The sequence below is a fragment of the Gossypium hirsutum genome, chromosome D08, assembly GCF_007990345.1.
Source record: "Gossypium hirsutum isolate 1008001.06 chromosome D08, Gossypium_hirsutum_v2.1, whole genome shotgun sequence".
Classification (NCBI taxonomy): domain Eukaryota; kingdom Viridiplantae; phylum Streptophyta; class Magnoliopsida; order Malvales; family Malvaceae; genus Gossypium; species Gossypium hirsutum.
The window spans coordinates 57,058,992-57,086,422 of NC_053444.1; the positions used below are offsets into that span (position 1 = coordinate 57,058,992).

General features: G+C 35.5%; 2 protein-coding genes across 2 annotated transcripts in view; one reads left to right on the forward strand and one right to left on the reverse strand.

Annotated features, from left to right (window-relative positions):
- LOC107886399 (uncharacterized) overlaps positions 1–21,097 on the forward strand; it is a 35,042-nt gene extending 13,945 nt beyond the window's left edge. Inside the window, exons 22-64 of the mRNA XM_016810348.2 lie at positions 54–209; positions 290–364; positions 447–920; positions 1,022–1,369; positions 1,539–1,670; positions 1,950–2,063; positions 2,141–2,325; positions 2,455–2,563; positions 3,091–3,234; positions 3,352–3,642; positions 3,836–4,474; positions 4,571–4,762; positions 5,721–5,824; positions 6,242–6,531; positions 6,634–6,718; positions 6,803–7,141; positions 7,311–7,661; positions 7,748–8,237; positions 8,475–8,638; positions 9,313–9,475; positions 9,649–9,918; positions 10,597–10,791; positions 10,897–10,939; positions 11,578–11,696; positions 11,824–12,336; positions 12,968–13,741; positions 13,864–13,937; positions 14,036–14,381; positions 14,467–14,565; positions 14,643–14,798; positions 15,104–15,285; positions 15,388–15,882; positions 16,292–16,469; positions 16,555–16,691; positions 17,706–17,832; positions 17,964–18,185; positions 18,263–18,622; positions 18,989–19,147; positions 19,235–19,516; positions 19,586–19,801; positions 19,891–19,943; positions 20,245–20,353; positions 20,507–21,097. Of these exons, the coding sequence (XP_016665837.2) occupies positions 54–209; positions 290–364; positions 447–920; positions 1,022–1,369; positions 1,539–1,670; positions 1,950–2,063; positions 2,141–2,325; positions 2,455–2,563; positions 3,091–3,234; positions 3,352–3,642; positions 3,836–4,474; positions 4,571–4,762; positions 5,721–5,824; positions 6,242–6,531; positions 6,634–6,718; positions 6,803–7,141; positions 7,311–7,661; positions 7,748–8,237; positions 8,475–8,638; positions 9,313–9,475; positions 9,649–9,918; positions 10,597–10,791; positions 10,897–10,939; positions 11,578–11,696; positions 11,824–12,336; positions 12,968–13,741; positions 13,864–13,937; positions 14,036–14,381; positions 14,467–14,565; positions 14,643–14,798; positions 15,104–15,285; positions 15,388–15,882; positions 16,292–16,469; positions 16,555–16,691; positions 17,706–17,832; positions 17,964–18,185; positions 18,263–18,622; positions 18,989–19,147; positions 19,235–19,516; positions 19,586–19,801; positions 19,891–19,943; positions 20,245–20,353; positions 20,507–20,851 (10,299 nt within the window). The 3' untranslated portion in view covers positions 20,852–21,097. The remainder of the gene's footprint in view (positions 1–53; positions 210–289; positions 365–446; positions 921–1,021; positions 1,370–1,538; positions 1,671–1,949; positions 2,064–2,140; positions 2,326–2,454; positions 2,564–3,090; positions 3,235–3,351; positions 3,643–3,835; positions 4,475–4,570; positions 4,763–5,720; positions 5,825–6,241; positions 6,532–6,633; positions 6,719–6,802; positions 7,142–7,310; positions 7,662–7,747; positions 8,238–8,474; positions 8,639–9,312; positions 9,476–9,648; positions 9,919–10,596; positions 10,792–10,896; positions 10,940–11,577; positions 11,697–11,823; positions 12,337–12,967; positions 13,742–13,863; positions 13,938–14,035; positions 14,382–14,466; positions 14,566–14,642; positions 14,799–15,103; positions 15,286–15,387; positions 15,883–16,291; positions 16,470–16,554; positions 16,692–17,705; positions 17,833–17,963; positions 18,186–18,262; positions 18,623–18,988; positions 19,148–19,234; positions 19,517–19,585; positions 19,802–19,890; positions 19,944–20,244; positions 20,354–20,506) is intronic.
- A 564-nt stretch (positions 21,098–21,661) lies between these two features.
- On the reverse strand, positions 21,662–24,533 carry LOC107886400 (probable serine/threonine-protein kinase PBL19). Its single transcript, XM_016810350.2, has 4 exons — positions 23,498–24,533; positions 23,009–23,266; positions 22,666–22,788; positions 21,662–22,417 (listed from the first exon to the last, which is right to left on the reverse strand). The coding sequence occupies exons 1-4, from the start codon at positions 23,849–23,851 to the stop codon at positions 21,983–21,985; spliced, it is 1,170 nt and encodes a 389-aa protein (XP_016665839.1). The 5' UTR covers positions 23,852–24,533; the 3' UTR covers positions 21,662–21,982.
- Positions 24,534–27,431: the final 2,898 nt, after the last annotated feature.

Consider the following 27,431-nt stretch of genomic DNA (forward strand, 5'->3'; position numbering starts at 1 on the left):
TAATATTTCTGATGCAAAGAAAGGAATAATTCTAAATAATATTCTCTCTGCAGGCTTCTGCACCTATTACTAGTCTATCTGAAACTTCATCAGACTCGGAAACAGAACCTAATGACAAGCATGATACAGTTGATTTAGCGAAGATAGAAAGTGTTTTTATAACTGGAGTTCTTGATGAGTTGAAGATCAGCTTTAGTTATAACCATGAGGTAAGCCTGGACTATATTGCCATGAAATTCAACTAAAGTCGAACTGCTTAGGAATTGATTTATTTGCCTATCTTTTCTAGCATGAGCGGAGTTTCATTAAGGTGCTTCTTGCTGAAGAGTATCCACTATTTGAATTCCGAGCAATAGGTGGTCAGGTAAGGTTCACATTATCACGTTTATGTCAATTCATATTTCTATTTGTTTTGATCTTATAAATTTTTACCTTTGTCAACACAGGTTAAACTTTCAATAAAAGGGAATGATATGTTTATTGGCACTATGCTGAAATCACTGGAAATCGAAGATATGATTTGCTGCAGTACTGTGTCTAAGCCTTGCTACTTGGCAAGATCTTTTATACGAAGTGCAGATGCACATTCAGTATTGGATGATGCTTCCATTGTGTTGTCCCCAAGTGAAGGAGACGAAAAATTTTATGAAGCCCCTGAAAATTTGGTTGATTCTGTTGAGAGCACAACACCCACACCTCGTAAAGCATCTGAATTAGTTAGTTTGCAAGGATTTCTCTCATCAGGGAAAACCTCGTTACCGACTCAGAGTTTTAGTCGTGTTACTGGTTTACTCCCTGATGGCAAACTTCTTCCGAGAACAGAGGATATTGAACTAAGTGATACATTAAATAGTTTTGTAAAGGCACAAATAGTTATTTATGACCAGAACTCTCCCCTATATGACAATATTGACATGAAGGTAGGTTCTTCTCTGGGTTGGAAATAGACTTCAGTCATCTTCTCCTCATCTATTATCTTGTTCTTTTATATTTCATTGAAGTAATAACAGGCTATTTTCAGGTCACTGTGACTCTGGCTACTTTGTCTTTTTTCTGTCGTAGACCAACAATCCTTGCTATTATGGAATTTGCTAGTTCTATCACCATTGAGGAAGAAAGCTGTGAGTCTTTTAGTGATAGTTCTTCTGCAGTTGGTGTGAAACGTGATATTTCTAGTGAAGATCCTACTGACAATTTACAGTCAACTAGCATTGAGGAGCCTGTGGTCAAAGGTCTGCTAGGAAAAGGGAAATCCAGAATTATTTTCAATTTAACATTAAATATGGCTCATGCTCAGATTTTGTTGATGAATGAAAATGAAACCAAGTTTGCTACTTTGTCGCAAGAAAATCTGCGTACTGATATAAAGGTCTGCCTCAGTTGTTTCGCAGTTTTACCCAATCTTGCCTTAGTTTTAATGTTTTATTCCTTCCCTTTTCTCATCTCAACAACTGCATTTTTTCTATTTGAAACTCAGTTACCTGTTTTTAAATTTGATGTTTATTTTTTTAATATTAAAACTTCTCTTTTGTTTAAAGGTGTTCCCATCTTCTTTTAGTATCAATGCAGCATTGGGAAACTTGAGAATAAGTGATGACAGCCTCCCTAGCAACCATATGTATTTCTGGATCTGTGATATGAGAGATCCTGGAGGCACATCATTTGTTGAGGTATTTAATTTTGCCATCTTCTACTAACCGTACAAAGAAAAAATATTTCATCTGTTAGATTTGTGGATTTGTTGCACAAGTTGTTTCAAGATCATTTTCTTTTCGAGTGTAACTGGTTTTGTTTGGAGTTCTTCGTAACGACAGAACCCTAATGTGTGTACTTGTCTGAATTTGTGGATCTCTGTACTTTTCATATTTTACTCATTGGTATATTTGTCTGAATTTAGTTTATAATGTTTGTAAATTTTAACCATTGTTTTCTTTCTGGATGTTGTGAAGCTGGTTTTCACTTCATTCAGCATTGATCATGAAGATTACGAAGGTTTTGAATATAGCCTGTTTGGCCAACTTTCTGAAGTACGCATTGTTTACTTGAATCGCTTTGTGCAGGAGGTAACATAACTTTTAATTATTAGCAATTACTTAGTGCCATTTTAGTTATCTCATGTATTTCAAACTTGGTAATGTAGGTTATCAGTTACTTTATGGGTCTTGTTCCCAAGGATTCAAAAAGTGTAGTCAAATTGAAAGATCAGGGTACGAACTCGGAGAAGTGGTTCACGACTAGTGAAATTGAAGGGTCACCTGCCTTAAGGTTGGATCTTTCACTTAGGAAACCTATAATTCTGATGCCTCGCAAGACAGACAGCCTCGAGTATGTTGATACTGGAATATAGCTTTATTGAATTTTAATTTTTAGTTGGTTTTCTGCCCATGTGAGCTATCTTTATATTTTTCATTATCATGACATGCTAATATTAACTGTTTTCATTTTCCGTGACAGTTATTTGAAGCTTGATGTTGTTCATATTACGGTGCAGAATACCTTCCATTGGTTCTGTGGCAGTAAAAGTGACTTGAATGCTGTCCATTTTGAAATAATGACAATTATGGTGAGGATCATGACTAGATTGCCAATTGATAGGCCAGCTTAGTAGATGTAAGAAATTGAAGTAAAAGTGGCATGAATGTGTTTATGATTTCTCCCTTCTATAACTTAGATATGGTGAATCCTTCTTTAAGCTATCATTTCTTTGAGGCTTTTGTTGGTACTTTATTTGACTTTCTTATACCATAAATGTTCAACACTTTCTTCAGAAGTAGTGTATTTTGGTACATATCATTGTATAAAAAGGAATAATCAATCAGATTTGATTCTCTGTTGTTAACGTTGAGTAATAATACAAATTCCACCATCTTTTTTCCAAGCATACCCTTCTAGCCAGGGAAAAAATTATTGAATAAGTTCAAGTTTGGCCTATGAATTTCATAAATAAGATGTTTCAAGTTGGACCAAGTAATTATTACCACATCAGATGGGACAAATTTGTTCTGATGAATAATATATTTCAACTCTGAACTTTTCTAACTTAAACTTTCACATGCATTTTCCTCAGTCATTTTCTCTAATGGGATGCAGGTTGAGGACATCAATTTAAATGTTGGTACTGAATCAGACTTAAGTGAAAGTATTATTAAGGACGTCAAAGGTGTTTCTATTGTCATCCGGAGGTCCCTTCGAGACTTAATGCATCAAATACCAAGTATTGAAGCTGACATCAAGGTAATGGACTATGTGTTCATTGATGTACTGGTACATCAAGCAAAATCCTCTGTGGTCTTGTTGCCTTTTTTATGAAGAGAAATGTTGAGTTAAATGTTTCTTTGACATGATTTTCAGATAGAGGAATTGAAAGCAGAGTTGTCAAACAGGGAGTATATGATTATTACTGAGTGTGCACTGTCTAATATATCTGAGACGCCACATATTGTACCACCAATAGGCAGCGACTTTGTAACATCATCAGAGGATGTTGTAGAAGATGTTATTCCTCAGAATACTGCAGATGTTGAGCCTAGGACTCCAAATGATGAAACTTGGACTGCCATGAAAGTTTCAGTTGTCATCAATCTTGTTGAAATGGGCTTATATGTTGGGGAGGAATGGTGTTCACCTCTGGCCACTGTGCAGGTAAATTTTCATTTTGTACATTTGTTTCAGATTCTGTAGTTCTATCATCTCATTTGTTCTTTTTGATGAATCTTTATGAGGTATCATGTCTTTCAAGATGAAAGAGACTGCCCGGCTTTTAAGTTAATTGTTCATGGTATAGTAAATCGCATGCATGTCCAGGTCCTTATTTCTTTTTCTCTTTGTTATGCAGGCAAGTGGCACCTGGCTTCTCTACATGTCTAATACTTTAGGTGAAGGTTTTCTGTCTGCAAGTCTTAAGGGTTTCACTGTGATTGATAATCGTGTGGGAACTAAGGAAGAGTTCAAGTTGGCAATAGCGATGCCGAAAAACCCTGTAGTTTCTGTTGCTAATACCAATGGCCAGCTCATATCTAATGCAAATGTTACAAAAGGGAATAATATCAAACCATTTCCTACGATGCTACTTCTTGATGCAAAATTTGGTCAATCGACAACATCTGTCTCAGTTTGTGTCCAGAAGCCTCAGTTGCTTGTAGCACTAGATTTTCTGCTGGCACTAGTTGAGTTTTTTGTTCCAACAGTTGGCACTATGCTGACAGATGAAGAAGATAAGAAGTCCTTGCATATTGTAGATGCTATTATATTAGATAAATCAACATACACACAGCCATTGGCTCAGTTCTCACTCTCTCCTGTGAAACCCTTAATTGCTGATGATGAAAAGTTTGATCACTTTATATATGATGGTAATGGTGGAATATTGCATTTAAAAGATAGGGAGGGAATTGATCTTTGTGCACCTAGTAATGAGGCTATGATTTATGTGGGGAATGGGAAAAAGTTGCAATTCAAGAATGTTCTTATCAAGGTATAAGTTTTAATCTCATCTTATTTTGTTGACCTAATGAACCAACATCTTCTCCGAGAATGGGCCCTGTTCATAGCTACGGTTATCTTGGTGCAGAATGGGCATTATTTAGATTCATGTATTTCCCTGGGAACAAACAGTGGCTACTCTGCTTCAAAGGATGATCTGGTCTACTTTGAGGGAGGAGAGGAAGATCCGCAAGTGGATACTGCAAGGGAAATTGCTAATCAGCTTGCACCCCAAAATGCTATTGTTGACAGATCTGCAGAGTTTATAGTTGAATTTCAGGTTGGTTGGTTGTTTCGTTGTTGTTGTTATTTCGGACTTTCTTTTGAGTTTATTATTATTTTTCATAAAGTTAGCTAGTTATTGAGGTGTGCTTCAGTCAGTGATTTGCTGGGAAACTGAAAGGATATTTGCATCAAGAATTGTAACTAGTAGGACAGCAATTCGAATCCCATGTATATAAAAAATTGGGTGGTAGAAAAGCCAATTGTGTTCACTTTAGTGGTAAGGATGAAGTGGGATTTGGATAGAGATCCTAGGTTTGAAGCATGATGCTCTCTCTTTTTCCCAAAAGAGGGCGTTGATACTGTTCTTGACATATTTCAGGATGCCGTCTGCCAACATTTCAAGAGTTACCAAATCAAATTGTTACAATGTTGGAGCCCCTAGGCTTTGTGTATAGTTTAACGAATATGATAAATTTGAGCTCTATTTTTTTAATCTTTTGAGAGTATTGGTAATCAATTTGTATTCTTACAATAGATTTTGTATTACAATTTATATAAAGTACTTAACAGTTCTTTTTCCTTTTAAGAAATTTAAATTCTGACACATCTACACATCTACCGGCACACTATTTCTATTCATATTTATGAAAGTTTCTTCACTAACTCGTATATATAAGTTTCTGAAATTGAAAAAAATGGAAGTGGAGAAAACCAGTATACCTGATTACATTTATTGTTTGATAATGCTTTTTCTTCATTTTTACTTCTTGCTGACTGACTTAGATACGTTATTGGGTATGAATCTTTGTAAATGCTGTCTTGCTGTTTGTATACACTATGTAATTGATGTCAAGACTTCCATTAAAGTGTGATAATATGTTATTGTGCCCCATGCTCACATATGCTTAACATGTTTTATTCTAAATGTGACAAAATTAATATCTGCTATGGTTGATTGAAAGTGACATATTTACACTTAAATAGATCTCCATGAACAATTTGTCCTTTTGCAGGCAATTGGTCCAGAACTGACCTTTTACAATGCATCAAAAGATGTAGGAGAATCTTCAGTCTTGTCCAACAAGCTTTTGCATGCTCAGTTGGATGCTTTTGGAAGGTGGTTCTTTTTTTTTTTTTGCTATTTTCATCATCAATTACAAACCTCATGTCACTTGTTTCTCAATGCCGACTACTTTTTGATACTCATAGATTTGCTCATATTCTAAACTATAGTGCATATTCAATTTTCTTTTTTGTTATACCATCTTTTTCATGTAAATTATGTTAAATTCCTTATTTCTCAAAACTTTCAGTTTATGAAATTTGCAGTAGTATAATTTCATGATCAAATCATTCTTGTATGCTTGCAAGCACTTCTTAAAGTGGTCAGATGTCAAAATAGAACTTTTTTTTTTTGTTTCCTTCAATGTCAAATTGTAGAGCTAGAGACATGTGGCCTAGGAATGGGGCTTATACTTGCAATGAACTTTTGACGATATGACAGTTGATATTTGATGCTGGCATGTAACTGCAGGCTTGTTCTGAAAGGTGATAATGTTGAGATGACTGCAAATGCCCTTGGCTTGACAATGGAGAGTAATGGAGTCAGAATTTTGGAGCCTTTTGACACCACCATTAAGTATTCTAATGCTTCTGGAAAGACAAATATACATTTGTCTGTTTCAGACATATTCATGAATTTCTCATTCAGCATCCTTAGACTGTTTTTAGCAGTTGAAGAAGATATTTTGGCTTTTTTAAGGAGAACATCAAGGGAAATGACTGTCAATTGTTCTCAGTTTGACAGAGTTGGAACAATTAGAAGTATGCCTGATTATTTTTCTCCTTTTTTAAATCCAATATTGTTGGAGATGAATTTGTTTGAAGTTTCACATGGTTGACTTATAGCCCTAGCATGCTTTACAGATCCCGACAGTGACCAGATATATTCCTTTTGGAGAGCCTGTGCACCAGTTGGTTTTGCAGTTCTTGGTGACTGTTTGACACCATTGTCAGTGAACTCTTTACTATATATTGGTTTGAAAGTTATTCTGCTTCTTCCTGTGCTTTGATGCTCATGGTCTTCACTTGACAGGGACAAACCACCTACAAAAGGAATTCTTGCTGTAAATACCAACTACGTGCCAGTCAAGAGACCGGTGTCTTTTAAACGAATTTGGCCACCTTTAGATTCTGGAGGTATCTCTGATGAATGTGAAGTTAATTCCAAGACATCGTCAAATGGTGTGCTTGGTGAGGGGGAAAGCTACTGTTCTGTTTGGTTCCCAGAACCTCCTGAAGGTTATGTTGCATTAGGTTGTGTGGTTTCCCCTGGAAAGTTGCGACCATCATCATCTTCTACTTTCTGCATCTTAGATTCTTTTGTTTCTCCTTGTTCCCTCAGGGACTGCATCACCACCAGTGCTACCAACCGGTATGTATAATCATAAAGCTCCATCCTATTATGACTTTGGTTGTCCGTGTATTCTTGTGGGAAAATGTTTTTATCCTTCATGAGTTGCTAGTACTGTTATGTTAACAAAGTTTCTAATGACATTATTTGCTTCCAAAATGCTACTTGTGAATTGTGGATATCCATCCAGTCTGGCATTTTGGCGCGTGGACAATTCTCTTGGTACCTTCCTGCCAGCAGAACCCACTACTTTGAGGTTACTAGCTAGAGCATATGAATTACGTTATGGAATTCTTAGGTCTCCTGAATTTCATCCGAAAGCATCTAGAAGTTCAGATATCCAAGCTTCAGTATCTGGTCGTGTCAGCAATCAACAGTCAAATCGTTCAACAGTTGCAAATTCTGGCCGGCGTTTTGAAGCTGTTGCTAGTTTTAGGTTGGTTTGGTGGAATAGAGGTTCAAGCTCAAGGAAGCAACTGTCCATATGGCGTCCAGAGGTCCCCCAAGGAATGGTGTATTTTGGTGATATTGCTGTTCAAGGGTATGTGATATTTAATAAATGGATTTTTTTGGACATATCTTGTTTTATTCATAGACATTGATGATCTTTAATTTTCTGAGGGCCAGGTATGAGCCTCCAAATGCATGTATTGTTTTGCATGATGCTGAAGATGAAGAGCTTTTCAAAGCACCTTCAGGCTTTCAGCCAGTTGGACAGATTAAGAAACAGAGAGGAATGGAGAATATTTCTTTTTGGTTGCCTCAAGCTCCTCCCGGTTATGTTTCTTTAGGTTGCATTGCATGTAAGGGCCCACCAAAGCAACAAGATATTTGCACATTAAGATGCATTCGGAGTGATATGGTAACTGGTGATCAGTTTCTGGAAGAAAGTGTTTGGGACACAACAGATGCCAAGTTTGGCACTGTACCATTTAGCATCTGGGTTGTTGCTAATGAGTTGGGGACTTTTTTTGTCCGTGGTGGATCCAGAAAACCCCCAAGGAGGTTTGCTTTAAAGCTGGCTGATCCATATTTACACAGTGGTTCAGATGATACTGTCATTGATGCAGAAATAACAACCTTTTCTGCAGCCCTTTTTGATGACTATGGTGGCCTGGTATGTAATTTTATCTGAGTTTCTTCTATGGTTCTTGGGCAGATCATTGTTTGCTGTGGTCTATGGTTTTTCTCTTCGTCTTTAGTTCTGAAATATTCTAGTCTAAAACTTTCAGTTTTCAGTAAAAAAGGCTCTCAAGTTGTAATTGGATTTATCTTTTACAACTAGGAACCTTTATGATACTGGGTAAATTTTCTTTGGTTTAATTCAAACAGCTTTATGCTTGACTTTTTGCAGATGGTGCCATTGTTTAATATATCATTGAGTGGAATTGCATTCAGTTTACGGGGAAGACCTAATTATTCAAATTCTACTGTTAGCTTCTCTTTAGCTGCGAGGTCATATAATGATAAATATGAATCATGGGAGCCGATTGTTGAGCCAATGGATGGGTTTTTAAGGTAATCATCATATGATGCATCGAATTAAATGTAGAACTTTAGTTGGCACCCCTCAGCTGTTTGGCGTGTGTAGTTTATTTATCCAAGATAAAAAAAAAAAAAGTGTAGTTTTTGGATACTGTGCTCTCTTGTGATGAATAGGATTCCAACTGATAGTCCATTCTAGATTTAAGAAAATTTTATGCTTTATTAATTTCCTTTAATTTGAGTTTTATAATTTCGTTTGTTTTGCTTCACTAAGTTTAATAGTTGCATAAGCTTGGTTTATAATGCTGGTTTTGATCAAACTGATTACCCCAGTGGTATGTAAACTTTATAGAATGGTGTTGTAGTTTTGGCAGTTGATATTTGTCTTAAGAGTTAAGTTTGAAGACTGAAAGCTTGATATTTAAGCACTTATATTTTTCTAAGAATTTTTTCTTGGTAATCAAAATTCTGAAATTTCACATTTATTGGATGAGTTTGTAAATTTTCTTACTTTCTTCCTCTTCCTATTCACAGAAGATGTATGGTCCTTTACCTTGCTATGTTGTTATGAAATAAATTATCCTTAGCTTCTTTTAGCTTTATCTTAGATTTCATCTGCTCTTATACTACTTTTTGTCTTCCTTGTATTTCATTTGATGTCTTTTTTGCATTGACTTTCCTGGCCCAAATTTTATGATAATTTCCAGGTATCAGTATGATCCTAGTTCCCCTGGTGCAGCTACTCAGTTACGTTTCACCTCCACGAGAGATCTCAACTTGAATATCTCTGTGTCTAATGCTAATATGATTATTCAAGCTTATGCAAGCTGGAATAATCTTAGTGCTATTCATCAATATTATAAAAGACCAGTAAGTTTTTGGAATTGCTTGATATGTTCTGGTAGTACTATTTGTTAGTGTTTGGTGTCTATATGGTGCTGATATGAATTCTCTTTTTCTTATCTTTTATCATTTTCAGTTCTGAAAATTTCCTTTTTGTCTTGATTTTTGGTGTTGAAAAGTTTCTTCTCTATGTTAAACAGGAAGCATGTTTTCCAACCTCTGCAACAAGATCAATTGTTAATGTCCACCAAAAGAGAAGTTATTATATCGTCCCACAAAACAAACTTGGTCAGGACATTTTTGTTAGAGCCACTGAGAGGAGAGGGTTCTCAGATATTATTAAAATGCCAGCTGGCAACATGAAGCCTATAAATGTTCCTGTATCAAAAAGCATGTCGGACTCTCACTTGAAAGGAGAGCTGTGCAGGAAAATTAGAACAATGGTGACAATCATTATAGCAGATGCAGTGGTATAGTCTATTAATCTCTTTAACTATATTGATGGAGGATATCACTTTCTTTGTCCTTTATTACAAGCTTTGTGATTTATTTATGCATTAATGTAAAGATGAAAAATGTTTAGAGATAGATCAGCGTTGTAAGTGAAATTTCATTTTCCTATTATTTTGGTTCACTTTGTTGAGTAAGTTATTGGCGTGCTTTTGCTATTTCACCAACTTCTTTTGACATAGATTACAGAGTCAAAATAATGAAGGTTAAACTGAAAGAAAATAAAAATATACTTAGTTGTTTTTGAACTTATTTTAAAAGCTATAAAGGATAAAACTGATTTTTTTTTCTTAAGCTCTACATTTTGGGTTATCATGGCAATTTATGGATTTGTACAGAATTGTAATGTTGCTATGGTAGCCAGTCTTATTTTGGTTATTCGATTATTACCTTTTTAAGGCCTTGTCTCACTTAGAAATTGATGGAAACCACAGTATCTGTGTAAAAATAGTTTCCAAATTAGTTACTAAACTGATTACCTTCTTGGTTGGTTTTTCCCCCCTCTTCAGTAAAAGTAGGAAGGAAATTGAAGTTGCGTGTGAAATGATTTTAAGTTCACTTATTTATGCTCTGTTTGACTCTAATGTGACAAATAGTTTGATCATTTTCATGGTCTGTTGGAATGCTTTTGATGGAAGTTACCCAGAGTTGAAGGGTTGAGTTCTCATCAATATACTGTGGCTGTTTGCCTTTCTCCAAGCCATAGCCTTCCAAGTGAATCACTGCTTCATCAACAAAGTGCACGGACATGTGGACGTATCTCAAGTATCATGTCTTCTGATTCTGAATTAGTTGACTGGAGTGAAATGTTTTTCTTTATAGTTGACTCCCCTGTACGTAAGAAAAATATTCATATTTCTTTAATGAACCTTGTGCATTTTTATGCCCGCGTTTCCCTTTTTTGCATAGTCCATTACTATGATTTTGAATTTGCACAGGACTCCTATACATTGGAGCTAATTGTTGCTGACGTGGGAAAAGGTACTAGATATTCATGCCAATCTATTCATTTCACAAGCAATGATTTACCTCCTGCATGTGTATATAACATTCCAAGTCATTAAGCTGTTGAACGCAACTCTTAAATAATTTTATGTTGTTGTATTGTTGAGAAAACTATCGGAAATGTGGTTTGGCTGATCAAGGATTCCAGAATAGTGGTATATTTAATATGTATAACACCTGCATCAGGCCACTTTTAGGTTACTATCTCAAGCTTATATGATTGTAAGAATTTGTTGTTTTGAGGAGTATTGTATTACAATTTAAAAAAATCATGTATTCCAACAATGTTGATATTATACTTCTGGATAAAATATAACCTGTTTTTCTTAACCCAAGGAAGGTAATTGTGATTTTGAATCAATGCCACAACTCAATTTGAAAACAAATCTAATTAATTTAAACCTAAGTCCTAAGCAACTCTTGTCATAGCTCCTTGAAATAATCTACTCTAAAACAATAAATAGGAACAGAAAAGCCTCAACAGTAACATTAAATTTCTGCATATGGTATTGATAACTTTATTACCACATGAATTCACAAGGGTGTAACTCTAGGAAGCAGATAACATCCTAATTTGCATACGTTCATTACTGAATCCACAATTTCTTTTACAGGTGACGCCATTGGATTTTTTTCAGCTCCTTTGAACCAGATAGCTGTGTACATCCCAGATGATTCCCTTGATTACGCCAATTGCTTAATGTGGAGGGACTTATTCTTGCCACCTTCTATGGTAAATGTGATCCTCTTATTTTAGAGCTAGTTGAGATAACTTTTATTTATTTTTAAATTGATTTTGTAAGTGGAAATATTTGAAGCATTTTAACTGCTGTGATTCCTGAATGGATTATTTCTTGCAGAATATTACTCAAGCAGATAGGAGCAGCAAGAAGTCAAGTGGGAAATTAAGATGTGCTGTAATTTTGCCTCCAAAATTTAATGTTGATGAGACAAATGAACCTTTTGTCGGTGGCAGAAAATCTGGATTCATTCAGATAAGTCCTAGCATGGAGGGACCTTGGACTACCGTGCAACTCAACTATGCAGCACCCACTGCTAGTTGGCACTTAGGCAATGATATTGTAGCTGGTGAAGTTAGTGTAAAGGATGGCAACAGATATGTAAATATTAGGTCACTGGTATCCGTGCATAATAACACAGATTTTACACTTGATTTATGTCTTGTATCAAAAGCTTCCAGTGAGACGGAGCAGCCTACTGATGTAAGAATGCCTGAAGGCAGTCAACTTGATGGTAGCAGAATTCAGACAGATGAGTTCTTTGAAACTGAAAAGTATGATCCAAATATTGGGTGGATTGGCTGCAATGTTCAACTGAATCAAGATCAGCCCTATGGTGGAGGCTCCCAGCAGGTAAGAAATATAAGTAATTTCTTAGCTGTAAGTAGCAGTAACTCATTTTGGACCATAATTAATTTTCTTTGCTGCCTTCTCTAAATTCACATGTTAATGTGCTCATTGTTTTAAAGTGAAGGTTTTGCAGAAACAAACCTCTATTTATGCTAGTATTTTGTATTATGGGCATTATGCCTCCTTCATCCTTTTCCTAAAACTTATCTACACAGAACATATTGTCCATTGTATTACACCAGGAATCTATCTTTTAAAAAATGATCACTTCATTTTTATTCATTTAATTTTTCTTGTCTTGCTTTTGTCTCTAATTCCACAAACATGAGATTCATTTCTTTCTGAACCCCTTCCACTTTATATAAATTGTGCATTGATCCTGGATAATATGGTTACTAATTGCAATGGATAAACTTGTATACTTCATGCCACAGTATGTAAATATGTTTTCTGTTCAACTTTTTGATACTTGTATCTTTGTATTTATATTGTTGCACTTCTTTCATAATTACATGCTTTAAAGCCCATTCTTCCTCTAGGGCCTTGAAAATGTATTTTGAAATTTTAGGAACTACTTAAAATACTCTAAAGATGAGGTCTGATTTGGTTTTTTTATTCCTCTACAATCATGTAGGCAGCTTTTGGAGTTGAATTACCTTCGGGTTGGGATTGGCTAGATGATTGGCATCTGGATACACCATCTACTAGTACTGCTGGTGGATGGGTTCATGCTCCTGATGTAGAAAGCCTAAAATGGCCCGAGTCAGATGACTCCATAGCATCCTTGAGTTCTGTGAGGCAAAGGAGATGGATCAGGAATAGGAAACAAATATCACTTGATGCAAAGGAATTATTTGTGGCCGAATTGAAACGCGGTGATACAGTGCCTCTTCCCTTGTCAGCCTTGAGCAAGTCTAGATCATTTGTTTTCCAGTTGCGACCTTCAAATGTTAACGGTTCTAATAAGTATTCTTGGAGTTCGGTAGTTGGAAAGCCTGGTCAGCCGGAGGTTTCTGAAAAACCTAAGGGCACTTGTGAGATATATGTATCAGCTCTGACTGAGTCTGAGGAATTGCTATGCTGCACCCTGCTAGTCGAGAGCTCTTCTAATGCTTCTTCACCTGAACTGTGGTTTTGTTTGGGCATACAAGCAACGGAGATCTCAAAAGACATTTGTTCTGATCCTATCCTGGACTGGAGTCTTGTGATCAAATCCCCATTATCTATCACCAATTATCTTCCTCTTACAGCTGAATATTCTATCCTTGAGATGCGACCTAGTGGTCATTTCATTGCCTGCTCCAGAGGAATATTTCACCCTGGAGGAACTGTAAATATTTACAATGCTGATATATGCAGGCCTTTATTCTTCTCACTACTTCCACAGAGAGGATGGCTACCATTACGAGTGAGATTTTAGGAAAATCCAGTAGTTTTTATATATAATGCTTATGAAAGTGAACATCAGATCTGGCTCTTTGTCATATTTCATTGTCTATTTTTCTCTCTTAACTTTTTACTGATTTACAGGAAGCTGTTCTGATATCTCATCCTCACGAAATTCCATCCAAAACAATAAGCTTAAAAAGTTCTATTTCTGGAAGGTTTATTATATTCTGGATTTTTAAAATTCGAATCTCTTGAACATGTTAAAGCTAAGTTTTCTCTGATCTAATACCCTTTATATTTATGGAATACGCAGGATAGTTCAACTCGTTATTGAACAGAATTATGACAAAGAACAAACAAATTTGTCAAAAACAATCAGAGTCTATGCTCCTTACTGGTTTTCAGTTTCCAGATGTCCACCGCTTACATACAGGCTTGTTGATATCGGAGGGAAGAAAAGCACAAGGAAGATTAGGTTTCCACTTCGTGCCAAAAAGGAAAACGAAGGAATCGAGGAAATAACTGATGAGGAAATGTACAATGGTCACACAATTGCCTCTTCATTGAACTTTAATTTGTATGGCCTCTGTGTAGCAGTTACCGAGCCTAGCAACGAGCACTTTGGACCTGTTAAAGATCTTTCTCCCCTTAGTGACATGGTAGATCAAACATTAACAGTAACTTGAAGCCATATCTTATTAAAAGGATATTGTTGTTTAGCACTTACTTTTTCCTGATCAACAGGATGGCTCTGTGGATCTCTATGCTTATAATGCTGATGGCAGATGTATTCACCTTTTTGTTTCTGCAAAGCCCTGCCCCTATCAATCTATTCCTACAAAGGTAGGAATATTTCTCAGTGCTCTACAAATTAGATGTTATCAGGAATGAAGGCGCTTCATTTGGTAAAATCTTTGTAGGTGATCACTGTCCGACCATACATGACCTTTACAAATAGAATTGGTCAGGACTTATACATTAAGTTAAGCAATGAAGATGAGCCCAATGTTCTCTGCGCATCTGATTCAAGAGTCTCCTTTTTACATTATAAGAATGATGGAATGGAGAAACTTCAGGTCAGTGGAGTGCTTTAAACCTTATATCCAATTTTGTAAACTATCTACTTCTCTTCTTTGTTTGCCTTGTTATTATGGGATAATACTTCTGCCTTTCTCACTTCATGTTTGCCTGCACTGGTTTTCTAGATTTAAACTGCACTTTTGTTTTGCCTTCTGATTCCTAAAATGATCTATAATTTTGCCAACTTGGTTTTTGAAACTATTTATTTTATGGTTTTGGGGTTGTTGGCTTCTTCTTGTCTGCACTTTATGATGCATCAAATTTATCTTTTTTATTGAGTTGATTTATTTGAAATTTCTAGATAAGACTAGAAGATACAGAATGGTCATTTCCTGTTCAAATAGTAAAAGAGGATACTATCTCATTGGTTTTGAGGCGGCGTGATGCTACAAGGACTTTTTTGAATGTAGTAATACGTGGGTATGAAGAAGGATCACGTTTTATAGTTGTATTCCGCCTTGGATCAGCCAAAGGTCCTATCAGGCAAGTATACATTGTTTCCTAGATATTAAATATTGAGAGTTTGAGATGCGGTGCATGTTTATGTTGGTGTCTATTGACTTCTTAAAGCATATGAATAAACAGGATTGAGAACAGAACCACTGAAAAAACTATATGTATTCGCCAATCTGGATTTGGTGAGAACACATGGATAAGTTTAGGAGCTCTTTCAACTACAAATTTTTCCTGGGAAGATCCATATGGACAAAAGTTCATTGATGCTAAAATCTATGGAGATTGCAATAGCCAAATCTGGAAAATCGATTTGGAAAGGGCTGGGCAATTTTCTGAAGGTGAAGGAGAATTCGGAATGCAGTTGCATGTTTTTGAAATAGGTAATATCAAAGTTGTTAGATTCACAGATGATTGGACGTGGAAGTTAAGTTCACATGAAGATAGAAGGTCTCTGACAGCTGCTGGAGAGCCACAGATTGATGTCACACCAATAGAAATCATCATTGAGTTAGGAGTTGTTGGGGTTTCTGTTGTGGACCACATGCCAAGAGAGCTCTTTTACTTGTACCTGGACAGACTCTTCATTTCATATTCTACAGGCTATGATGGTGGAACAACCAGCAGGTAAGAGCTTCTAGGCATGATGTTGTAGTCTTCAGCTGTTTGGAAGTTTTTGTTCTTGGTTATTGTACAGTACTGCTGGTGACGCACAGAATTTAGACTATGTCCTCCTTTACATTTTTATCACTGATATTTGAGCTGGATTAGTTTTAGAATCTCTTGTTTTTCTCACTTCAAATGCCTATTCGTGTGCTGTACTCTTGTTTTATAAATAGGAACAGTCTGGTGTATTATATGATTTGACTTAAATTAACACCCCTTCCCCAGACTTTGCTATTTCATTCAGCCTTCATTGAAAACAATATTTTGCAAATATCTGCTAGGTCTTGGGACTTACACATCCATCTTCCATCGGTTATCTTTCTTGGAGCTTCAGATGAATAAGCTAATAAATTCTATTCCTTTTTGCTAGGTTCAAGCTCATATTGGGCTATTTGCAGATTGACAACCAGCTTCCTCTAACTTTAATGCCAGTGCTATTGGCACCTGAGCAGATGAGTGATATTCATCATCCTGTATTTAAGATGACTATCACAATGCGAAATGTGAACTCTGATGGGGTTCAAGTGTATCCATATGTCTATATACGGGTAATGCTCTATTTGTATGATGCTTAGCATTTTGGTACACTATGTTGTTTTAGATGATAATGTAATTGATCATATTCTATTATAGGTGACTGACAAGTCTTGGAGGCTTAATGTTCATGAGCCAATCATATGGGCAATAGTTGATTTCTATAACAATCTTCAGCTAGATCACATCCCCCAAAGTTCAAGTGTCACTCAAGTTGACCCAGAGATACGTGTTGAGTAAGACTAATATTCAACGTCTTTACAGTTAGGAATTTCTAATGTTAAAAATTCAGGAAGAGGGTTTCAGGACTATGCATGGAAGCCAACAATGTTGGCTAGGTTGATGCCTTAATAGAATTTACCTATATGACTATTCCTTGTTCATTATAACTGGAGAGGAAAATAGCATAAAGTTATTGACAGTTTTTCTGATGCATGACTCAGTTTCTATAACTCCTTTCCTATTGTACACCTTTTTCTGTCTGTGGCTATATATTCTCCTGGATGATGCATGCAAGTGTATGTGCACACTAGACACATATATCTGCTAGTGCTACTTGCTGCTTTAATGCATACAATTAGTTTTCTATATCCAAGTTGACTTGACTTTGTTAAATACTTAAGTTATTCTTTTAGGGTTTATTTTCTTCATCATCCATGTTTTTGGAAGTGTAGACTATATTCTCATGTGTAATAGCTATGAAGTATTGTTCAACTTTAGCATGCGAATATAATTGCATCAAAGAAACTATTGTGCAGCAGTATATGGTTTTGATTATGATATGTGAGTGCTGTTGCATTCCTTCTTTCCATTTTATTGACTAAATGAACTTTGATAAGATTCTCTGAAATCTTTATAAGCAAAATAGCTGGAGATACATTGATAATGTGCTCAGCTAACCTTTAAAAGGAATTCACTTTTTTTTTTTCAATTTGACTATGACGCATCCAAGCCCAGCAGTAGTTTGTTTTAGAATGCCATTATGCTCAACTTGATTCACTTGAATTCCATGCACAAATATTGTACAAGGACAAACATTTTATCCAATGCTAGTTCTAGTATTACTAGATTTTCTCCTTCAATGAGAAGTGTTCAGATGCCACTGATTTCTTTTCTTTTCTTTTTTTCTTTTTTCTGGTTGAGTGGGATTCATCTTCATCGTCAAATATTCAACTTAGTTGAAGAAAATATCATTTAGGGATTTGAAAGCTAGCTGTAATGATGATCTTTCCCTCTTCTGATCTTTTCAGCCTCATAGATGTCTCAGAAGTAAGGTTGAAAGTTTCTTTGGAGACAGCACCAGCTCAGAGACCTCAAGGAGTTCTTGGTGTATGGAGTCCTATACTTTCTGCTATCGGAAATGCATTTAAAATTCAGGTCACTGATCATTACATTACTTAATATTGCAATGTTTCTGCCTGCTAAAACAGCATGTAGTGCACTGAGTAGGAGGCAGTCTACAGACATTGTAAATATCAGGCTACTGACCATTGAGCCTTTTATTATAGGTGCATCTGAGGAGGGTGATGAGGAAAGACAGATTCATGCGGAGAAGTTCCATACTTCCTGCAATTGAAAACCGTATTTGGAGAGACTTGATTCATAACCCTCTTCATTTGTTATTTTCAGTAGATGTACTTGGTATGACTAGTTCAACCTTGGCTTCTCTGAGTAAAGGATTTGCAGAGCTTTCAACCGATGGACAGTTTCTGCAATTGCGCTCAAAGCAGGTAAGTCATTCTTTTTCATTTTGTAAATAATTGGCATTGAAAATAATTGAGAATCGAACTCTAACCCCAGATTTTAGGTAACGTCAAGGAGAATCACTGGAGTAGGTGATGGAATTATTCAAGGAACAGAAGCTCTTGCACAGGGTGTTGCTTTTGGGGTGTCTGGAATTGTGAGGAAACCAGTGGAAAGTACCAGACAGAATGGTTTCATGGGACTTGCTCATGGAATTGGGCGTGCTTGCCTAGGATTCATCGTTCAACCTGTCAGTGGAGCATTAGATTTCTTCTCATTGACCGTCGGTGGAATTGAAGCTAGTTGTTCCAAGTGTTTGGAGGCTTTGAATAACAGAAGCACCTTCCAGAGAATTAGAAACCCCCGAGCTATTCATTCTGATGGTATTCTTAGAGAGTACTCTGAGAAAGAAGCTGCTGGTCAGGTACCTTATAACCTTTTCGAGATGAAAATCATTGTTACTCAGATGTTTCTGCTTAGAGCAAACAATCGTTTTGCATTTTGTTGCTGTTTTTAGTTATGAATGAAATGTGTAACCATTGACCATCCAATCCAACATTCATTGAAGCTGATGATTTTCCAACCTAAAAGAAATTGGTAGAATATGGAAAGACCCAGTTGAGTCACTATAAACTGTTATTTAACGGATGTGGGATAACACCACTGCTCTCACATGCCAGGCAAATATTACCAACAAAAGCAGATAGGTCTCGTCCATGGACAAGAAACAATAGAAAATCTGTGAATTGACTATTTTCTTTTTCTTTTTCTTTTTTTTTTTCGGGGGCAGATGGTCCTTTATCTGGCAGAAGCAAGTCGACGTTTTGGCTGTACTGAAATTTTTAAAGAGCCTTCTAAATTTGCTTGGTCTGATTATTATGAAGAGCATTTTATTGTACCATACCAAAAGATACTTTTGGTGACCAATAAGCGAGTTACGCTATTGCAGGTGAGTGAAGGGTGCTTGAGCTATGACACTACCCGCATAAAAAAAATCAGCTGATTTTCTTATGCCATCGTTTCTTGTTGTTTGCAGTGTTCATCTCTCGACAAGATGGATAAAAAACCTTGCAAGATCATATGGGATGTGCCATGGGAGGAGCTAATGGCACTGGAGTTGGCAAAAGCAGGCAGTCATCTGCCTTCTTGCCTGCTCCTGCATCTTAAGAATTTTAGGAGATCAGAAGCTTTTGTTCGAGTTATAAAATGTAATGTTGAAGAAGTTGAGGGAACAGAACCGCAAGCTGTTCAGATCTGTTCAGTAGTGCGCAAGATGTGGAGAATGCATCAATCTGACCTGAAGAGCATTGTGCCAAAGGTTGGTACTTCGTATAGATCTTTATACTTTCAAGATGTCATGTAAACAAACAAGATTTTGATTGTGCAGGTTTCTTCAAGCCATAGGCATCTACATTTCTCTTGGAGTGAGACTGATAAGAAAGCACCACATGCCATGAAGAAATCCATCATTAAATCAGGAGAGTTCTCTTCATCAAGTTCTGCATCTGATGGAATAAAAATTATCAAACACAGTATGAACTTTTTGAAGATATGGAGCAGCGAGAGAGAATTGAAAGGTCGATGTACATTATGTAGAAAACAGGTGCTTTATTCTATGTCATGCATTTCTTGTTTCACTGTAGATCACTTCATTACTCTATTTTAGCTTAAATAGTTTATTTTGTCTATTAGATAGCAGATGATGGTGGAGTATGTAGCATTTGGAGGCCCATTTGTCCGGACGGGTAATTACGAAGTTCTTTGTGCTCTTTTCTGACTTGTCTTAGATTTGAACATATGACAGCTTAAAAGCTAAAAACTAGTCATTGAAATTATAAATCCAGCTATAAGAAACTTAGTTGTAACAAGGTCACTCAATAACAACATACAAAATAATATCTATTTATTTGTATTTATATTAAGAAATATGGACTACTGAACCGACCTTGGATCTCAAACTTTTCATCCTAATCATCACCTTAAATTGCCAAATACAGTTCTTTTTACATAAATCTTGGAGTGGGATCATGCTTTTCTTTCCTTCAGGTATGTGTCCATTGGTGACATAGCTCGTGTAGGGAGTCATCCTCCTAATGTTGCTGCTGTTTACCGAAACACTGACAAGCTATTTGCACTTCCTGTAGGTTATGACCTGGTAAGACAGAGCAAAGTCATTACGAAATTTAATATTTACACTAGCTTTGTGTTTTAGGGCTTGGAGTTGATAAATATCTTAATCTTTTTTGTCTGGAAGATATTTATGCCAGTGTAGTATTTTGAAAATGGAGTTAATATTGAGTCTCTGCAGGTATGGAGGAATTGTCTAGATGACTACACCACTCCGGTCTCTATTTGGTATCCGCGAGCACCTGATGGATTCTTCTCCCTGGGATGTGTAGCTGTGGCGGGTTTTGAAGAGCCAGAAGCTGATTTGGTACGTTGTGTGGCTGAAGCAGTTGCAGAGGAGACAACATTTGAGGAGCAGAAGGTATGGTGTGCTCCAGAATCATATCCGTGGGGTTGTCATGTATACCAAGTCCAAAGTGACGCGCTTCATTTTGTTGCTCTAAGAGAAACTAAGGAAGAATCCAACTGGAAACCCTCAAGGGTTCGTGATGATTTCCAGTCTCCACGATCATCAGAATCTCAGTGAAGTTTGGTATTGGTCGAAAACAGAATGTGAAGAAACTTGTTTGATGTGCTATGATTTTGTATCATTATAGAGTGAAAGTATTCATTTACCTTTTTAGGTTTTTGAAAACATTAGAATCTAAAATTTTGGAAAATAGCTCATTTTGTTGGCCAATTGTACCATCTAAACTAGAATTGCCTTTTTCTTATCCATCCATGAACTCCGCAAATAAACCCTACATATAGAGATGCCAACTTCTTGAAATTACTTCAACACTATTAGATAACTCTAAATTAGAAGTTTTAAACTAATAAAATAGCCTTAATCCATTGTTTGGGTTGAACTTAGCAACACATTGGGGTTCTGAACTTTTTTTTTTATCTAATTAATCTTTGAATTAGACAATTGTTTTCACATTAGAGCTTGAACTGTTTTATTGTCCAAATTAGCTCAACTTTGTCGAGGAAATATGAAGACTAAATTAGACCAAAAAAAAAGTTCAAGCTTTAATCTAGGAAATTGATAAGTTCAAAGATTAATTTAAACATACGAAATGTTCAAGTCCCAAGGTGAAAATAATTTTCAAGTTCGGGGACTAACTTGGATAAAAATAGTCACCAAAAATGTGAAATATTGATTTTATCATATATTAATTTATAGTTTTTTTCATTTTTAAAGAGATTAAATAGAATTTTTTTTTATTTTTAGGGGCCAAAGTTAATCTTCCCTTATATTAATTTATAAGGACTAAAACTGTAACTTTCCAATTTGAGGGGGCAAGGCTCTGCTTATATGGACAAGTATATAATAGTATTTATATATCTTTAAAAGTTAATGATATGGTACTATTTTTATTAGTATCTAAAAATCGTATGGCAATTCAATTCATAACAACTTAACAATCGCTATTGTTATAGTTTACAAACCAATAATTCTAGATCCTATAAATCTCGCCATTTTAGGTACCGCCTCTTCCATGTTGTATCCACAAATTATATACTAGCGGTAAAAAAATATGTATGCAAAGAAGCCTCATCCTTCAACTCATCTCTGGATTAAAATCCTTTAAGCTGCGCATCTCATGCTAAACACGGGGTATATCCACCATTTCAAACCAGTCCAACCAAATCAAATACACGTTCTATACCAACCTTATTTGGATCTTCGCCTTGTGCCATTCCTAGATGAAGATGGACCGGCAGAGTTGTTGACCGAGGAGGAGCTTGCCTCTTCTAATTCTTGTATCACTTGCTTCAAGCTCTCTACCACTTCACTCATCGCCGGTCTTTCTTTCGCATTTTTGTTTAGGCAGCTATTAGCTAACTTCCCCACTTTTTGAGCCGCATTGAGAGAATAATTGTTCCTAAGTCGAGGGTCTATTATCATGCTGAATCGTCTACTGTCAGGAGGGAACTGTTTCACCCAGTCTAGAAGCTTCTGTTCCAATGTCGGGCGGTTTCTTTCCACTGTTCGCCTCCCTGTGAGGATCTCATAAAGTACCACTCCGAATGTCCATATATCGCTTTGGATTGTGAGGTGGCCGGTTTCAACGTACTCTGGGGCAGCATAGCCATAAGTTCCATACACCTTTTATGAAAAAGCAAACGAGACTTAATGTCAAACACCTTAATTCAACAAATGTATGAAATGCAACATGCTTCTCAAATCAAAACTATTGAAAATGCAACTCCGACCAAATGAGGAAACAAATGCAGCTGGAATATAAGTGGATATAGTGCAACAGTTTAAGATGCTGAAGGTCAGCAGATAGTGGAGGGTAGAGCCAACCAACATGGCTGCAATGCATGAAATACTGTACTCTGATATGTTCTTACCCCTGTTGATACATGAGTACGATCACCCGTCGGCCCTTCCCTTGCAAGACCAAAATCTGAGAGCTTTGGCCTAAAATTTTCATCCAACAGCACATTCGAAGATTTGAAATCTCGATATATCACCTGTTCAAATAACACAAAAAGATAACGAGTATGATCCTTAAACAAAGAAATAACCAATGCCAGTCATTAGTTGTAACAGATATTGTAGCAAATTCTTCAAATCTTCCCTTTCCTACCTACCTCTGCTCAAATTCTTACATTTTTCTCTCTCCTACCAAACAAGTCTTAATGTCATAATTTTCCATGTTTTTTTTATCATTTGAATAAAAGAAGATTGTACCTTGACTTCCAATCCCTCATGTAGATAAGCCAGTCCTTCAGCTACACCAAGCATAATCTCTAATCTCATTTTCCAAGGCAACGTGGATGTACTATTAAAAAGATGATCTTCCAAACTCCGATTAGGCATGTATTCGTACACCAACATCCTCTGTATCCCTCGTTCGCCATCTACCGAACAATACCCTATAAGTTTTACTAGGTTCGGATGACTAACCACACCAAGAAATTGAATCTCCGCAAGCCATTCCTTGTGACCCTAAAAAGTTCATGACAATATCATAAGATTCATAAACTAGTTCTACAAATAAATTCCAAAGATTTCAGTATAACCAGCCAATATTAAACAGTGCACAATATATCGCAACCTTAAACAATCCCTTTCTATGTTGTAGCAGGGGTCAATTCTTCAAACATTCAGGAAAGAAAGGTCATATTGTAAAAGGCAACTTATAGGGTATAAACGAAGAAATAGGTGTAGAGTAAGTACCTGCAAACCATGGGCGTTGAGCTTCTTAACAGCAACAACAATAGGATCACCTCGACCACTGAGAGGCTTAATTGTTCCCTTATAAACACTCCCAAAACCACCCTCTCCGATCTTTAACTTCCTGTTGAAACAGTTAGTTGCGTCCCTCAACTCGTCTAAAGAGAAAACTCTCAAATTATGCTCTTTCTCTTTGTACAACTCCGGTATACTCCTTGGAGATGGCAAAGATTTCGTTGTTCGACTCAGTGCTGGGTTATCCGATGATTCACTTTGGTTCCTCAACTCAGGAGCAGATCTTGTTTCTCTTTTCTTGCTCTTTGATTTGTCTTTGCCGAATATTGAAAAACACTTCATTTCTATCTTTAAAAAAAAAATACCCAAAACGAAAAATTCTCCTCAAAATCGTCGCATAAAACTGCAGTCTTTTCCTCACATCCAGATAGAAAAATATGAACTTTGAACAAGGAAAATAAGACCCTTACGAGCAACAAGAGAAAGGGAAAAAAATGGAAGCAACGGAAGAATGACGAAGGAAAAGTAAAATATATGTAAGTGATGAAGCAACGAAGAAGACAATTGAATAGCTGGAGTGAAACAAACGCAGAACCCAGCTAAAAAGACTGAAATTTTAACCAAACAGAATAAGGGTAGAAAAATGGGCGTGTTTTAAACGATGAAAATCAAGGCAATGAAAAGGATGGGAGATGAGAAACGAGACCCAGTTTGACAAAACAAAACAATAGACGTTAGTAAAATTATAAACAAACAGACGTCTCCTCAATCTATATTTTTCTGCATTCACATTGACGACAGTCCCTTGTTGGATACCGCGGAGTTGTTTTGATTGGAAATAATCTTATTGACATTTTCCTGTTTTTGTTTTTGTGTGGCATTGCAGCAATCCCACGCATAAAGGTGTGTGCACAGTGCACACCAAACAGAGGCAAAATGGTTTTTGTAGAAAAAGAAAGCAAAATGGTCTACGTTGTTGTTAGTGAAGACAACTGGACAATGCAAAGGGCAGAAATTTCACACTCGAGTAGTTCCCTTTCACATGGGACAACTTTATGCTAGCTTTTCTATAACATGACGTCACCTTCATTAGATTGAAGTTGGGAAAATAGACTCTGATAAATAAAAAAACCATTCTTTAAAGGAGAGTTGAAAATAAAATTTCCTTTTCTATTATTTGGGAGGATATTAAAGGGAGCTGGTGATAGTGTGACGTGACAAGTCGTTATAAAGGAGTTGTCATTAAAGAGCACTTACAGAACGTGTTGGACATGCACTATGATATAAGGCTGTTACATTCAGGGTGAAATTCAATGGTCTTCACACGTGTGTTAATGCTTAAGGAATGTTAACACATAAAAAACAATTGTCTATAAAAGCATTTGCCAAGTGGATGGATTACCCTTTAAAGCGAGAGGCCTAAGTTTTTCAGAGGGAAGCGAGTGGTCTTAGTTCATTATTGAGAATAAGGTCTAGTCACTAAAACTTCTGAGCGTAGTTTTTAAATATCTTATTATATTGACACATGTTTAAGTCTAGAGATGATATAACAATATTTTTTAATAATTTATAAATTTATTAAATTAGATAGCTTCAAAATATATATATATTTTTTTAAATTCTAAAATGAATGAATAATTAAGTGGACTTTTATATAATTTTTTTTCTTTCATTTACAACATGAGTATCACATATATAAATACCACATAATCTAGTAGACTATAACAAAGTAAGCTTACATTTTAAGATCACTTTAGTCCGCATGCCTCTCAAAACTTGTAAACAAACCATTTTAATATTATTATTTAAAATGGAAGAAGTGTGTATGAATGTCCTTTAAAGAGGTGGGTTTACATTTCACAATTGTAAAAACAAACCCTCCTATTATTCTTTTTTATAAAAATAAAAAATAAAACTAAGAGAGTATAGGCATGACTAAGTGGAGTTTGAATCAAATAATATATTTAATTATGTAATTTATTTAATTGAAATTTATAATTTTATTGTTTAATTAATATAATATTGTTATGAATATCTTATTGAGCAAGATAAGTTTTAATGTATTTTAAATTCTTATAGTCATTAAAAATAAATATTTACTTCATTTATATTTCTTATGTCTATAAAATACGTTTTCTTTCTTACTCTCTTTCTATTTATTTTACAACAAATACAGATTATAAAATTTATACAATAGATTTAATTGGGATATATTGATACAAAATTGGAATGCTCAAGATCTTCCTTTGTTCAAAACAGACCTCTGTAATCGCTTTCGATTATTAATCACTTTTTATTACCAAAAAAAATATTCATGTAGATTCTAAATTAGAGAGTACATAAATCCTATGAAAATGCTGAGTTATTGAGTTACAATTAAAAAAATGATTAAAATTTGAAACAGTGATTATAAAATTCAAATTTAATCTTGTGCTTGTGAAGTCTTACCCGAAAATCAATTATATAACTTCACTTACACTTGTTACAACTTTATAATTATGCTTAATTAACATATTTTTGCAGTTTATTCTAGATATGGATGCTACTAAATTTAATGTTTATTTGTCTATTTTTTATGTAGGTGCAATACATGTCAAAAACATGAGAAGAGATTTTAGATTTTAGGATCATTGTATGTTAAAATTATTTTTATTTATATTAAAACATTATTTATGAATATATCTTATTAGGAGTTTAATTATTGTTAGTCTTTTTTTAATTAGATAACTACTTAATTTTATTTAAAAGAAATTAATTAGTGTTAGTAAAATGGGGTTTGATTCAGCTTTATAGCTTAGAAGCAAGGACCCAGGGGGACTTCTGATTTAGGGGGAATTCCTTTTCTTACGTTTCGTTGGTGGACTTCTCCACCATAGTTTATTTTCTTTTCAACATTCAATCAAAGCTTTCTTCTCTCTTTTTCTTTACGAAAGCTTCTTCTTCTTCTTCTTTAATTCAACTCGTAATTGTTGTTTTATTTTACTAAACAACAAATTGGCTTGTGGATGTAATTAGGTGACATAAAATGAATTAGTGATCTAGTTTAAACGGATCACGCGATTGAATTCATTGACTTAAATTGGGTTTTTTTTACTCATAAAGTTGTTGAAGAGTTAAACTATAGGAGCTGATCTTGAGGTTGCTCATTTGACAAGAGTCAATTGTCAGGCTATTTTAATTAAATACTATGGAAGAATTTGAGGTTTGAGGTTGTTCCTCTGCTGTAATAACCGGCTTATCATCAAATGGAGTAGGATATATAATTTGTAATCAAATTCGAACCGAAACTGAAGTTGTGTCAAAGGCTAAAGCTCTTGTTTTATTGGTTAAATCTACTTTTATTTTGAACTTTCTTATTATGTTTTAGTTTTATTTTATTTAAATTCTTATTATTCAATTATGTTAAAACCCCTCTTTGTTTCTATAAGTTTGAAAAAGTTATGGGTAATTTTACACTCTAGTTGTAAAAAATCTCGAAATTAGTTAGATTGATCTTTGGGATCGATCCCCTATGAGTTTTAATTTTGTTCAAGGATGATCCAGAAATAAAGAATACCATACATGCCTTGAGAAAAAAGGAAAAATTGAAAAAAAATTGAATCGCCTCCTACTCCTCCGATAGAAAAGGAAATCGATTGAAGAGAAAAAAAAAGGTGAAATTGAAAAAAAAAACAAATTGAATAATGCATAATGGATTGTTGGGCTAGTAAGAACTAGTAGAAAGGAAGGACTCACATACATGAGAGTTGGGCTCGAAAGCCCAATATAATGCAAATTGATCCATTTTCCCCTGCATGCGAGAATATGCAAAAGCTTGTATAACACTCCTAACCCGTCTCCGATGCTAGAATAGAGTTACGAAGCATTACAATGCAAAACAAAACCTTAAACATCGCAGTGTGGACCAACAAGCAGTTCACAT